This window comes from Falco naumanni, chromosome 7 (genome assembly GCF_017639655.2).
Source record: "Falco naumanni isolate bFalNau1 chromosome 7, bFalNau1.pat, whole genome shotgun sequence".
Lineage (NCBI taxonomy): Eukaryota > Metazoa > Chordata > Aves > Falconiformes > Falconidae > Falco > Falco naumanni.
Genome location: NC_054060.1, coordinates 50,404,648 through 50,418,619, shown reverse-complemented (window position 1 = coordinate 50,418,619; position 13,972 = coordinate 50,404,648). Strand labels below are relative to the sequence as shown.

Here is a 13,972-nt window from a genome sequence, read left to right as displayed (position 1 = left end):
CACATGTGTGAAATTTCTAGGAAATAGACCAGTAGGTCTGAGCTCTAAGTAATATAGATTTGATGCCCATGCTCTTCTGTTTCATTTGTCATGGCGTTGCCCACTCAATTTTTTACTAGTTTTAGGTATAGATGCAACATGTTATATCTCAGCCAAAATTACCAATTTTGACACATTTGCCAATGGCTTTCACTAAAAATCACTAATTTTGGTGGTTTAGCATCACCAAAGATGTGCTGCTGTGGGAGAGACCCACTTTTCTAGCAATATAAAGATGCCTTTATAAAGTGACATGCATTTATATAAGAACACTTTATATTAGCTGATTTCTTTCTATGACAGACCCACAAATGTTTTTCTACTTTTAATTGTTAAAGGATGAAATGGAATCTTGACAAATAACTTTCAAATCATAATGTGTGTGAAGAGGCAATATTTCTCATACTTGCATCACTAATAATAACTGAGATAATTAAGATTAGAATATTTTTAATTATTTATTTTGCTTGTATACTTCCTGAAGACTTCTTAGTATAAAATGACACATTTTTGTCAACAGTCAGCAACTGTGAATCCAAATTCAAATCCACCTCCAAATTCACTTTAAATATGAGGCACTAAAATTCAGTTTATGGTTGGGACCCATCTCTGCTTGTCAGTTTTATATGCAACCATCTCATAGAGCTGCAAAACAAATCCCAGCATAGGAACTGTGTAGAACGCAGCCAAACGAGCGATATTCTTGTGACAGGAGAACTGTACGAGATCCCAAGTTCATTTTGAGCATCACAGTGTAGCACAATGGTTTGATAACATTTTGACAGTAGAATGACACAACTATCAACAGATGCACTGTTCTGCCACAGGACAAAATCTGCTAGGCTTAAAGACAAATTGTAAAATTGAGCCCTGCTGTCAGGGCATGGGGCTCTCCTTTACCTGGATTTCTTGTATAGTGTCTTCTTCTTTAGTATCTGTTTTTTTCTCTATTCCCTCTCCACGCAGCAAGGCTTCCAGAGTTGTACTTTCTGAGGTGAACCCATCTTTTTTCAGAGGCAGATCAACTTCTGAAAAACAAAACACACTGACTGTGTCTCCCCCAGACAGCTAACAAGCAGAAGGACAGACATGACAAGCAGAATACTGACAGACTTTCAAGCTTGTTTCTATCTTGAAGGAGAGTTCTTCAAGCTCTTCTTTTAACTGCTAAGGATCTCCATATAGTATTAATTTCTGTCTTACTGAAAACCTCGAATCTTTTCAATTGCTATGCTTGCTTACAGGAAAAAAAGGCTGGACGTATTGTAGCAGAGGAAATAAATGGGGGAAAAAATCCTTCTCCTTTATGTAAACTCCCTCTGGTTCAAACAAAGAACAAAACCAGGACTTTCTAAGATACTGAAATAACAAATATGAAGATCTGATCTCCTGAAGTAGAAAAGTAGTTTAATGCAATTTATTATCTGGCAGTTTTTACAGCATGGCTTCAAGCAGCATTCTCCTACACCAGGGCATGTTCCACATGTGGGGAAGCAGAGACCTCATGTGTAGGGCCAATGCTGAGAACCTGAACTGCAAAAACAAAGGGATGTGTCTTGAATTTTCACATAATACTGACTAGATAAAATCTTCAGTTTGTTTTAAATGGACCTACACCAATGAAGAAACACCAGTCAGTACAGCTATGAGTGCAGAATCTAGCCAATAAAACAGGACGGCCCCCAATCACTGCAGGAAGAGCCAGAGGCTGGCTTGGGGGCAGGCCTGGGGCACAGGACTCCAAAGACTGCAGGTTTATGAGGAAGCTTGATGCAACTTGCCGTACAAGTGGAAGAATAGAGTTTTATTCCCCCTTCTGAATGCCGCTACTAGATTATGTAGTGCAGCGGACAGGCAAATAACAGCACGTTAATTTTAGCAAGATGTTAAAATACACCTAGGGAAGAATTCAGTTTTCCTTGTAGATCCTGGCCTCTACCCTACTCATGGAGGGGTTCATTCAGAGCAATCCTATGGCAGAGAGACATCGTGAATGTCTTTTTACCTGACAATGTCAGGTATAGATTTCTCAAGTACTCTGTCCTTTCTAAAAGGAATTCCTTCCTCTAGGTCAATAGATTTATAAAGTAATAATGTACAGGACTAATGCTTACAAATCAGCATCTAGTGTCCTTATTTCACAGCTCTGTCCACTGCTCATCTTTTAGGACTGTGTTGTGCTCCCCAGTCTGCCTAAAACTCCCTGCCTTTCTATCACCATGAGTTGTAAACTCCGCAGGGCAGAAATTCATGTTTATAAAGTCCCAAAACACTCCTGCAATCCAAATAATGAATGAACACCTCCACCTGGGACAGTAAAGTATAATCTGTTTCTTGGGGCAATTGCATCCCAGGAATATGTTTATTCTATATATGAAAAACTCTAAGCCAGCAAATGATTCAGGGTCCCTGATCAGTGCTTCTACAACATGCTTGCCCAAGTCTTCTGAAGTGAGAGAGCATTGCTCAGCCAATAACCACAGAAAATCCAGCAAAAATTCCAGCAAAAGCTGTTCTATTCATGGAGGGAAAGGCTGAGTACAAACCATGCAGAAGACCCAAACCACTGGGATTTTCAAAGGAAACTCCCAGGACAACCCACACAATGGGATGGGGTCAACTGTGAATTGAACCCCCTTCTCATCACAAGGAAGTCTATTCAATCGGGCCTCTGTCTTCAGCACAGAGCTCAGCATACCCACCCCATTATGCCACCTTCCCCAACTTCTCCCTTACTTGAGCTATAAGAGACAGAGAAGACAACAGAGAATCATACAGATTGAGTTTCCCTGTATGAACTCCTTGTGCCTCCCTCTGGATGTTAAATTCAGACATTTCAATAGAAAGAAGGGATTTTAGAGTCGGTTTACATGCAAATCCCAACACTTTAACCTAAATTCACTAAGAAACCTCCATAATCACATCTGGCTATGGGCTTGGCCTGGTTTGAAAGTCCTGTGCATAGGTGCAAAAGAGCATTTGCTCTGTATTTAGAACCTTGTGGGACTGCAAAGCCCAAGGGGTCATCATATATTCAGCAAGAGAAGAAGCTTCAAGCAAGCTCAAGGGCATCAGAAACAAACATGTCTTCACTGTGACAAGCTGTGCCTGCCTCTGGATACTGATACACTCAGCAAACAAATGCATTAGAAAAAGGAATGAGCAAGGAAGGGTTGAGAGATAAGTAGAACATATATGAAAGTACAGCTACTCCCTGTTTGTCCCAAAGATTCTGAACATTAAGTTGGAGGGAATGACAGGCTTCAAGGTCAAAACCCAGCAGCTGTCTTTAATAGACACGTTTGTTTTGTATGGTGCTGCTCTCCAACACTCCAGGAGACTTTTCATCCAAAACTCTTAGAGCATTTTTTAATTATTAAATTTAATATCCCACTGACAAGGTAGTGTGAGGTAATACTTTCATTCCCAGTTTACTGATGGGGAGATGAGTCACCAAGAAGTTAAATTAGTGAGCAGGAAATCTGGTGAAAAGAAACTCAGGACAGCTGCCTCCCATCTGCCCACTAAGCTAACTGCTATTAAACTCCTTCATTTTCTTCTCCACTGGTAGCTTCTAAGAGTCCATTTTCATTCCTGAGTAGCTCTAGAAAGTAGGAAATGACAGACACTATCTTATCTGGAATGTAAAGTTTACAGTATAAAAACCTTCACAGGTCCAAAGACAACATCTTAGTAATGAATCCAAACTTTAGAATGAATTCAGTCCTTCCTGGAAGATGGCTAGTCTGTAAAGGATACAGTAATAAAGACAGCAAACTATGTTTCCAAACCACTTTTTGAACCCTCAAAGACAAAAGTCTTCAAAAACCTAAAAGATAGTTCAGTTAACCTAAAGTAGTTAAACACCAGTAAGGATCATTACATTAATTTCACTGAATCCCTAATTTTCTCTTTCCTATTGAACTCTCTAGGATTTTCCTAAAAGCTAGAAAAGTATTTTTTTTTTCTTATGCCTGTACCCTAAAGAAAACGAGAAGCCAACTAAACGGCTGAAATGTAGTTTTCATGTGAAAGATCAAGGCTTCCCCCAGACCACAGGAACTGCTGTGTGGAAGCAAGGTGGGTCTGTTCCACCCATGTCCTGCTTATGAAGGTACCAGCCAGTGTCAGAAGCTTCAAACAAGGCCAGAGAGAGACTCTTCTAGGCTTGAGAAATTAAGCCATGACCCCACACACGCCTCCGTTTGCTTTGATACTTGTTGGGCTATACTGTGCAGTCACATTGGATGCTGCAGAAGAAAGTATAAGTATCTGTCATGAGAGAAATTCAAAGAAAATAATCTACCCTAATACTGCATTTCACCCTCATCTCTAACACGTCAGTCCTGAGGGATAAATGTGGTATCACTTCCAGTTATCCTAAATCTGGCTTTCCTGGAAATACACAGAATAGCCAGGCCTTTTCTGAATTTTGATACACTTTTGCCCTTGATGTTTTCCCACCTGAGTTCAACAGTTAAACTGTGGTTTGAAAGAAGGAGTGTTTCATCTTATTTATTGCCTGCCCCCTTGTTCCTGCTATGAGACATGTAATACCCTGCTGTGGCAAGATTTCCACATGGCTTTGTCCTGTCAGACCTCTCCGAACTTCCTTTTATTCCTCAATAATCTTCCTAAGATGGACCAGTACTGCACCCAATATTTTCAGATGAAACCACATGCCCGTTTAAACAAATGCATTACAATATTCTTTATATCACTCCTCCGGCAGTGCCCTGCAGTGTTCAACCTGCACACTAAGCAGAATTAGGAACCTTGTAACAGGGACAAGAATTTCCCATACGTAATACATTCAAACACACAGGTAACAAGTTAAAATGTCCATCCTGCTGCCCATTCACCAAGCACTTTCAGATCTCCCCAGGGAGGCCCACACAGATCTCCCTGGCCATGATGGCTCTAAACGATTTTGTACATGCTTTTCCTTGGTAGGGGGCAGTGGGGGAAGTCAGTTAGTTAGAACCTCCTATACCATCATTTCCCAGGTGCTTTATTGCTTATACCTAATTACTGTTTCAATCAATTTCTCAAACGTTCATGTAGAATTTATGGGTCTTTAAATCCTTGAATCACATCCAAATCCTTTTAAAATATAGGTAATAACATTTGCTACCCACTAATTGTTCTAAATTCTTTCTATTGTAACTCCTAGATTCTATCACAAGCTCTTCTTCGGACTTTGTGGTTTCAGAGAACATAATCTTTATTACAAGTAATGACTACAAGTAAAAGCACTGTAACTAAAAGCTTACTCTTTTATATAAAGATTTCAAGAAGGTTTGTAGGTAAATTTCTTTTTGGTTACTATTGCAAATGCAATAGCACCTGGTTAGTGTAGGAGATACAGGGAACAGTCAGAACCATACAAAATGGAAGTGCCCAATCAACAAAAACCATCAATGAAAAATAAAATGTTATTTAAGAATTCTTCCTGGTTTAATAAACCATGGTAATATTGGTGTCACAGCTAAATATTGTGCATATATTAAAATTCAAATATGTGTGTGTGCATATAATTAAAATTTATGTTTCTTAACTTGGCAGAGTCCCTTTCATAGTGATTAAATTAACATGGTTATTTCTGCTTACCAGCTCAGTGCAGCAAACTCTCTATTTATCAGGGTCCTTAGACTGAGGTGGTAGAATTTGAACAAGCACCCATGCCAGCATCATTCCTGTATCTGTTTTGTATTGAACTGCTGCCTCCAAAAGAAGCACATTTTCACAAACCCTATGAAATGGTGGGCTTTGTCAAGTTTTGATTCACCAAAATAGCTGCAAATTCCTGTCCTTAAATATGCTACTTTTGGTTTACAATGCATTGGGAGCTAAGCAACTTTTCAATGTTTCTTTGAAACATAAATTAAAAACAACCATCCCTTTTTCTATACAGTGCAATGTATTTGTTTTACAATGGATCATTTCCATCTCCACAGTAGCAGCTGCCACCCAAGCCATCATCTCTGTGCACTCGTAAGCAGCTCCATTTCCAGTTCTAATTGGGAACAGAGATACTTATTGGGTGAGTTCCAGCATGATCTATCATGCCAGAGACAGCTACTATGCAAACCAAAGCAATCCAGCTTCCAAAAACCCTCTTAGACAAACACTGACTTTGCACATAGATTTTTGCATTTTTGTTTCTTGGTGATGGTTTTTTTGAACATAAAAGTGCCAAAGGAAACTATATATTAAGAGTCCGTGAAGTGTTGTTTAGGATGGATAAATCCAAGGATATTACCTTAACAACCACTACCTCTTTAAAATCATATAGGTGGTCTAAAAAAGCCACCTAATTCACAGCAAACAGAACTACTGCTGAGTAAATGCAGCCACTAAGCTCATTAAGAGGATGTGGCAGGATGTGTCTGAAAGTGCAGTGCAGTGGCTCAGCAAGCAATTAAATCCCATGACAGTTTAAAATGAGAATCTATCAGTGTCACAAGAGTGTGAAGCCTCAGCATCTCTGCTGTTCCCACCCCCAGCATTTTATTTATGATGGCGTATTGGGAACATGGGAAGTCAAAAAGATTATAATGAAATATGCCATATAAAAACCAGATTAAGCCTGCTCTTCTTTGGGGAAATATGCAGAGAGAGAAGCTGTCTGTTAGCTGTCGAGTTTGCAAAAGATACCATCTTTTGGGATGGTGCTCTCTGCCAGCAGACAGAGTGCCCCAGGGGAAATGGTGGTGAAAAACCCAGACAAGCAGCATCCATCCATCCATCATACGCTCATCTCCACATCTCCAAGGCACAAATATAGCGCTAGAGTGCAAAGGGTGGGGGCAGGGGGGATGGAATCCCTTAAGAAAGAGGAGACAATGCCATATGTGAATAACTGGATTTTGTAGGTTTTCTGTGCATGCACAACCAGACTCTCCTTAGCTTGTTCGTTTGCTTGCTTGCTTCCTACGTTCATGGCCAGTACAGTGATTTGTCAGTGTCCTTGGAAATGATGCATTCACAGCAGTGACCAGAACCAGGTATACTAAAGGCAGGGCTCTGCAAGCTTTTTTTGTAAGCGTGCCTCTGCCAGCACAGCGCAGCACAGATCTTTACGTCTCCCACAGATCTGGACCTTCAAACCCCTTCTTTCACTGCACCATCTCCTGCTATTCCAGGTGCAGATGCTCACATTATTGCTGTCATGCTTTAATCCTGACATTCTACAGTCCCTGTTCTCCCAACACTACTGCAGTTCAGCACCCATCCGTAGCAAATGTGTCAGTGCCAGTACTGCACTTACAATCCTCTCCAACCCTGGTCCACCGGACCTCCTGCCAGCCCAGCACTGGGCCTCCCATGAGGCTAGACTACTGATAACACAGACTCTCACAATGCATCCATAAAGCCAAACAAATGCCCCTAGAGACTAGTAAACATCAAATTCACTTTATTTTTAATCCAAGCCAGACACAATAAAGCCATGGCTGTACTGGAGATTGTAAGGCTACTCCAGTAACTCTTTGTCTCATCTGCCAATTCCACCCTGAAACCTCATGTATATTATTGTACTCTCAAGGTAAACAGGGTCATGGCAAGAACAAGAATCCAGTCAGAGAATGATAAACCGGTTTTAGAAGCAAGAGTACTTAAAAACAACACAGTATTTGTTTCCTCAGAAACAAACCGTTTTGTGTAGAAAGAATAGTTCAGAGGACTATCTGCCATTAAATGAAAACCCCTCTTCAGGCTGGAGTTGTGAGATCCTACAAAGCTCTTAAACGAATCTTACTAAACGCTTGTTGCAAATTTTAGGCACTACTGAGATTTGCCCTAGGGAGCACCGGTTGAATAGAAAATCCCAATGTCTCCTTAGCACCTCTTCCTGCAAAGCTGCTAGTCTCATGGTGAGGTTGAGGGGGAGCATGGGGCAGGGACAGAAAGTGAACAGATGGAAGAAGACAGAGAAAGCTATGATATGGGGGGACTGGACACTTTCACTCTTCAGCCTAGGCGTAAACAGCAGAAAAATCAGAGGACAACTTTGAGTTTTATGACCAGGATCCAATGGAAAGCTTCTATCAGCCCCTAGCTAAAATATGTCCCAGGAGGCTACAACAAAACAGGAGGGAGAAATGAGGCTGCAGAAAACAGCAGAGGCCTTCAAACATAAGCGTAAGCATTGTTTAATTTAACCCATCATCAAAATGTGGACTTTACAAACAGCTGTATTTTTTTGGCAGACTAGAATGCCTCTGTAAATTCTCCCAATAAAAAAAACCCAGCCCTCCTGTCAGTTGTCTCTTGGAAGTTCTTTACAGATTTATTTCTCAGCACAGATATAAATCATTGTCACATATAATATACTGTACCCGCTTCTCAAAGACTGCCAAATTACAGTATCAGGCTAAATGCTGGATCAGGTAACTACCCTCAGGGCTCAAATCATAAAGGAATATTTCCATTCAATAACATTATTCTAGCAATCATTTGAGTTCTGGTCACTCCTGCATTTACGTTCTACATGGGCTTACACTGCACCAGGATTTCTGCAGCATCAGGCAACAATGTAGGCAATATCAAGTGACAGAGGCTGGGTATCTGCTACAATTCAGAGAAAATTCCTGAGCACAAAGTCTGTTCTTTGGGGCTTTGCATCACTCTTAACAGGGCTTCTGGTCTGTTTGGAGTAAGACAATAACTTGGCCTACCTATCTGCAAGTGGTCAATATAGATACACTCACATATGGATGGCCCTTTTGACCCATCAGAAGAGTCAGAATCTGATTATTGTCCCGTAACCAGACAGCTATTAGCAAACACCAGTCACCCCTACAACAGACAGCTGGGCCAGTCACCCCAATGCTGCACACTCTGCAAATGGTAACAGGGAGCAGACCTCCACTGCAATCAACTGTACTGTTTCCATATGTGACAGCACTGAACGAAACCGCTCGTACTGAATGCAAACTCATACATAAACCATGCATAAAACCAACCATGCCCTAACCTTGCTGCAAATTCTGTGAGATTCTACATAGCTTCTCCTCTTCCTTTACCAAGCACAGTGGAGGGGATACCTTTAGTAACAGATAAATCTCTGTAATGCAGTTATCTCTCAACTGCAGTGCACAAGCATCCCAATTAATTCAGTCCAGGCCTAGCAGAGCCGGCACTAAGCCAGAGCTGATAAACCTGCCAAAGCCAATCTGAGTCCTGCAATGATTCTTGGGAGCCTGCTCTATGCTTTCTCATGCTCCGGACTGAGGGGGGTTATGTGCTTGAGTGCAGTGCTCAGCTCTGGCTGGCTCCACGTGCTCACATTATGCAGCAGCTCCATTCTAAAACCCAAAGCACTGGGGAGCCTGCAGAGACACCCAGTCAGCTCTGAAGGCATCAGCGAGGATGCAGCAGGGCTTATTAGCACCTCTCAGCCAGATTACAGGTGTCCTGGTCCTGATCCTGCACCTCTGTCTGCAAAGCTCCCACTTGAGGAAGATGGTGCTCTGCAAGCCAGGCAGGCCTGGGAAGCAGGATAGCCACATTCACATGGTGTGGTGTTTGAAGAAGTCAGTCACATCAAGCAGAGCTGGTTCAGCGTCCCCAGCTCAGTAAATACCAAATCTGCATAAACCACTGAAGAAGAGAAAGGCCACAGCAAAGTGGCAATGATTTTTGGATAGGATAGGGAACAGTCACCCGAGACACTGCCCTTGGCATCACTGCTGTCTCACCATGTATGTGATCTTGGGCCAAACTCTAACAAAGGTACCCTCTGCTCTTCCATCATCTGTCAAGTGGAGATAGCCTTCATCTATCCTCTGGGGTTTGGTAGGGACTGTTTAATATTCATAGGTATTCAGGCATTCAAATAAAATGGACCAAAAATACAAGGTGTTCTTATAGGCTCTCAGGAAGTCAGGTTTAAAACCACTTTTTTTTCCAGTCAACAAGAACACTGGAAAAGCAAGACTAGTTCCATGGATAGCAGATTTCAGTGGCCAATTCACAAATTCCAAGGATAAGGATAATATTTACTCATATGGTAAGATGCATCTGACAGACGAAGCTATATAACTGAAAAATGTTACTATAAAAATGAAAGCTTGTAATAGAAAAATGGCATGGGTTGCTAGTAGGTATCCTTTCAGAAATGAGAAAGAACAAAGCAAATAATCTACTGAGATGCTCAGATCTCTTGCCACAAAAAGGCAAGAAATTCCAAGAGGCCTATAAAGCGTTTAGACAAAAAGGTGAACTCTAGAATTAATAACAGAACGGTAAACAGGAAGATTAATGGCACCAGAGAAAATGCAGATGGTGAAGCCCAGCCTGCAGGCTCAGCAAGACTCTGAATAGGGAGGGGGAAAAAGGCAAGGTGTAAACAAGGTGACCTTCAAAGCCACGGGAATGCCTGCCAACAGGCCAGCCAGAGGGCATCCCGAGACACAGATGTGCCATCTGGGGTAGGCTGTCTCATGACAACATGAACAAGATTTGTCTTTTTCAAAATTTGCAGGGAGGCAAAATGGGTAGCAGCAGAAAATATGGCCGTTCATTCAAAAGGGGCACAATTAAATGCACAGGTTGGAAAAGGATGCTGTCTATTTTGTAAAGAAAATACAAAAGAATTCCCTGAATATCCCCACTCAGACAGGTCTTGTGCCCGCTTGTAAAGCCTGCTCGTGCAAGGTGTGGGGGAGGAGAAACTAGTTTTCACTAAACAAATGTTTCCCTTGAGGGTTTATGTTTTAGGTTTATGGTAAAAAAGAAGGGGGGAAAAAAACCAGCAAAAAAACCAACAAAATCAGAACAAACTGCAAAGCATCTCTTTAAACCCATGATGGTATAAATTTTCCCCATCTTGGCATGTCTATTCACTCCAGATGGCACATTTGGGTTGAAAGCAGGTAAAGATTCCTCAGACATCTCTATGTCCAATATCTGCTTTTACAGAGTTCACTTGCTCCATCTCCGTGCTTAGCTGAACCTTGAAACTAATAATAAGCTTCGTGTATGCCTGGGAGATCTCAGTTCTTTGCCTACAGTAAAAAGCGGGAGACAGAAATCTCCTACCGTAGTTCTGCAGGAAAGCCTGGTTCTTTCGGACCTGTTGCTTAGATCATTGAGGTCAACCAGGAAAATTAAAAAGTAAATGCAATCACACTTTTTTTTTTAAACACATCAATCAAACACCACAGTGGGCCAGTTGCTAAGGGGAGCAATGCTATCTCTAAATAAGCCTTCTACAAAATCAGCCAAACATGTTCCGCTGTGATATCCAGAGGCAAGAATTTTAGGGGACCACAGAAGAAACAACCACATTACAGCTCACTGTGGAAAAAAGCAGACCCTAGCTGCAGGCATCCAGCAGGTACTAAATTCAAACACCCCTTTTCCATCTAGCCTGGTGCAAAGTACATCAAATCTGAATATTTCAGGCAAAACCTGACCCATCTCAGTTCAGTGCTAAAATCAGTTAATTCAGTGCTAAGTGTACAAGCAGATGTATCTGAATGCTTTTTTATTCTGACAGGCTGAGTGTCAACTGCAATGAAGGTATTGCCATGACCTCTGGTTTCACAGTAGGAACCACAGGCTGTGGATGAGTTCAGGCAGCTTGTGCAAAGCCCACACAGCCCCAGCACTGCTGCATCAAGCAGGCTTGACTTGAGCGAGTTTGTGATCGCTGACAGGAGCTGCCACCATGGCTCTGGACAGCAGTACATACCTTTCTCCAGAAAGCCCCATCATGTGGTTCTGTTGATTGTTTTTTGAACAGAACAGGAATGGAGAGAGGAAATACACATCTGAAAATACTGAGCATTGAGGATGGAATAGGAAAGAAGAAGGGAGAAAAACAGCAGGATAGAGGAAAGCTATTACATTCCTTCTCCTTGCCTACTGCAGCTAAACTATGGCAGACTTGTTCTGAAAAGCCTGAAAAATGGAAGCTGTGGGCCTTGAATTATGCCTTTTCAGTATCTCTCTCCTTTCCCCCCTCTGCTAACAGAGAAACACTGTAAACTCCCAGATCCTGAAAATACACATTCTGAACTCTTCCTGCACCTTACAAAACCCAGAGAAAATAGGTGATAATGAGGAAGAGGGAAAGATAGCCATGCAAAGGGAAAACAAAGTGAAATAGATAATAGTTGCTCTTCTCTCCTTTCCCCTGCTCAGCTTTCATTTCCCTTTGTTCATCTAACATTGAGCCAAACTAAGCCAAAGGAGCTGCCGTGCTGGGCTACAAGATTGATGGCTGCAGGCAGACTCCACAGTGAAGAGACGGATGACTGGTCATTTCCCACGATGCACTGAGAAACATCCATCCTTGCAGCCATGCTGCGCCCATTTGTGCTCCTTTTGAAAAGAGAGATAAACACAGGCAGCCAGAGGCACCTGAGTGTCCTTCTCCCTCAGAAGGACACAGTTATAGTCCTCTGGGTTCCTTGAGAAGGTCACTGTGTCCATCCCTGAACATCTGGCTGTGGGATTTGCTAACTCTCTCCCTCCCCCAGCAATCATCCATCTATTAGAGCACAGTGCAGGTCGGAAGAAAACAGTGAAGAGAATGGTGTGACAACCTCATCAATCTACAGCTACACGCTTGGCTATTTAGTTTTCTTTAAGCTATTCCTAAATACAGGGGGCGGGGGGGAGAAATGCTACTGGTATGAAAGAGTGAATTGTGGAAATGGCAATGTGGATTGGAGTAAGTCCTTATGACTATTAAAATGTTGTGCATGTACTAAAGCAGTAGGGAACTAATTAAGATTCAGGATTGAAAGGCAAAACAAAAAAGTTGGATGCACTCTGGTTCCATCTGTAGCACTTGCTGAGAGTTCAGATGTACTTGGGGCATCATGTTTAGCAAAAAGAGGTTATTTTTTTTTATTTTGCCCATTCAGATATTAACAGAAAGCTCCCTGGATGAATATACTGTAAGTATATTTATAGTGCCAACCCTGGTATAGCAGCTTCAGAGGCACAGAGCACTTAATCCTGACTCCTTTCTATTTAGTTAATAGTGTCTTTGTTTGCTGATACTGTCCTAGTCTATAGCATTGCTCACAGATACATCTTCTGTGTTTCCAGTTCTCCTGCCGTGCTGCTACCTCACTTAGGCAATGAGCATTACATGGCAGATGTACCCATAGCATCATTTAAAAATGCAGCATCACTCCAGAAATTCCTGTAACTATGAACCTTACTTTGTCAGAGTAGCATGTATCTGTAACTGTGCCATTCACAGATACTGACTAAGGAAATCATGAGAAGATAAAAGCATTCACCATCTCTCAAAAATACAAAGAAATTGCTTAAAGTGTTTAAATGTAGTTTTAGCACTCTATCCGCCTGAGCCAGCTTTGAAAATTTGTCTTTTACTTCTATCATGCAATGCTGTTTATTTTAGGCCAACAACAAAAGGATTTTCACTACAGCTCTGTAGGACATGCATAGGATACTAATCATGACCATATGTGTTCCTAAGACATCAACCCCATACTTCCTGAGGGCAAGCACATGTATTCAGAAGTGCATCATTTCCATCAAGAGGAGTAAAGTTTTCACCCTTTTCCCCCACCTCAAGAACCACAGCTTTAGCTGATGGAAATTGCTGCTTGCTGTAGTCTTTAACAGAACTGTACCTACCTACAACAGCTAAGGTCCTAGCACTAAATTACCTTGTTTGTTTAAGGGGAACCATGCTCAAACTGCATTCTAAGTGAGATCTCTGGTCTGGAAGACATTCCATAGAAAAGCCATATCCACCTATTCCATTCTTAATTCCCCTCCACACATACATTGCATCGACCCTCCTTCCCCCAAGGAGTTCATTATTGGAAATGGATGCCATGGCAAACACCAGCGCTGTCAGAATCCTGAAGCATAAAATACCTGTAGTAAACTATTAGGCAATCAAATACAAAATGCTGGGAATATTGAAATTAATTGTAATCTT

At 41.7% G+C, this 13,972-nt stretch overlaps 1 protein-coding gene across 5 annotated transcripts in view; it reads right to left on the bottom strand.

Moving 5' to 3' along the window:
* DPF3 (double PHD fingers 3) overlaps positions 1-13,972 on the bottom strand; it is a 163,642-nt gene that overhangs the window by 61,621 nt on the left and 88,049 nt on the right. For all 5 annotated transcript variants that reach the window (XM_040600487.1, XM_040600488.1, XM_040600490.1 and 2 more), the window contains exon 4: positions 940-1,067. In XM_040600487.1, coding sequence (XP_040456421.1) covers positions 940-1,067 — 128 coding nt within the window. The remainder of the gene's footprint in view (positions 1-939; positions 1,068-13,972) is intronic.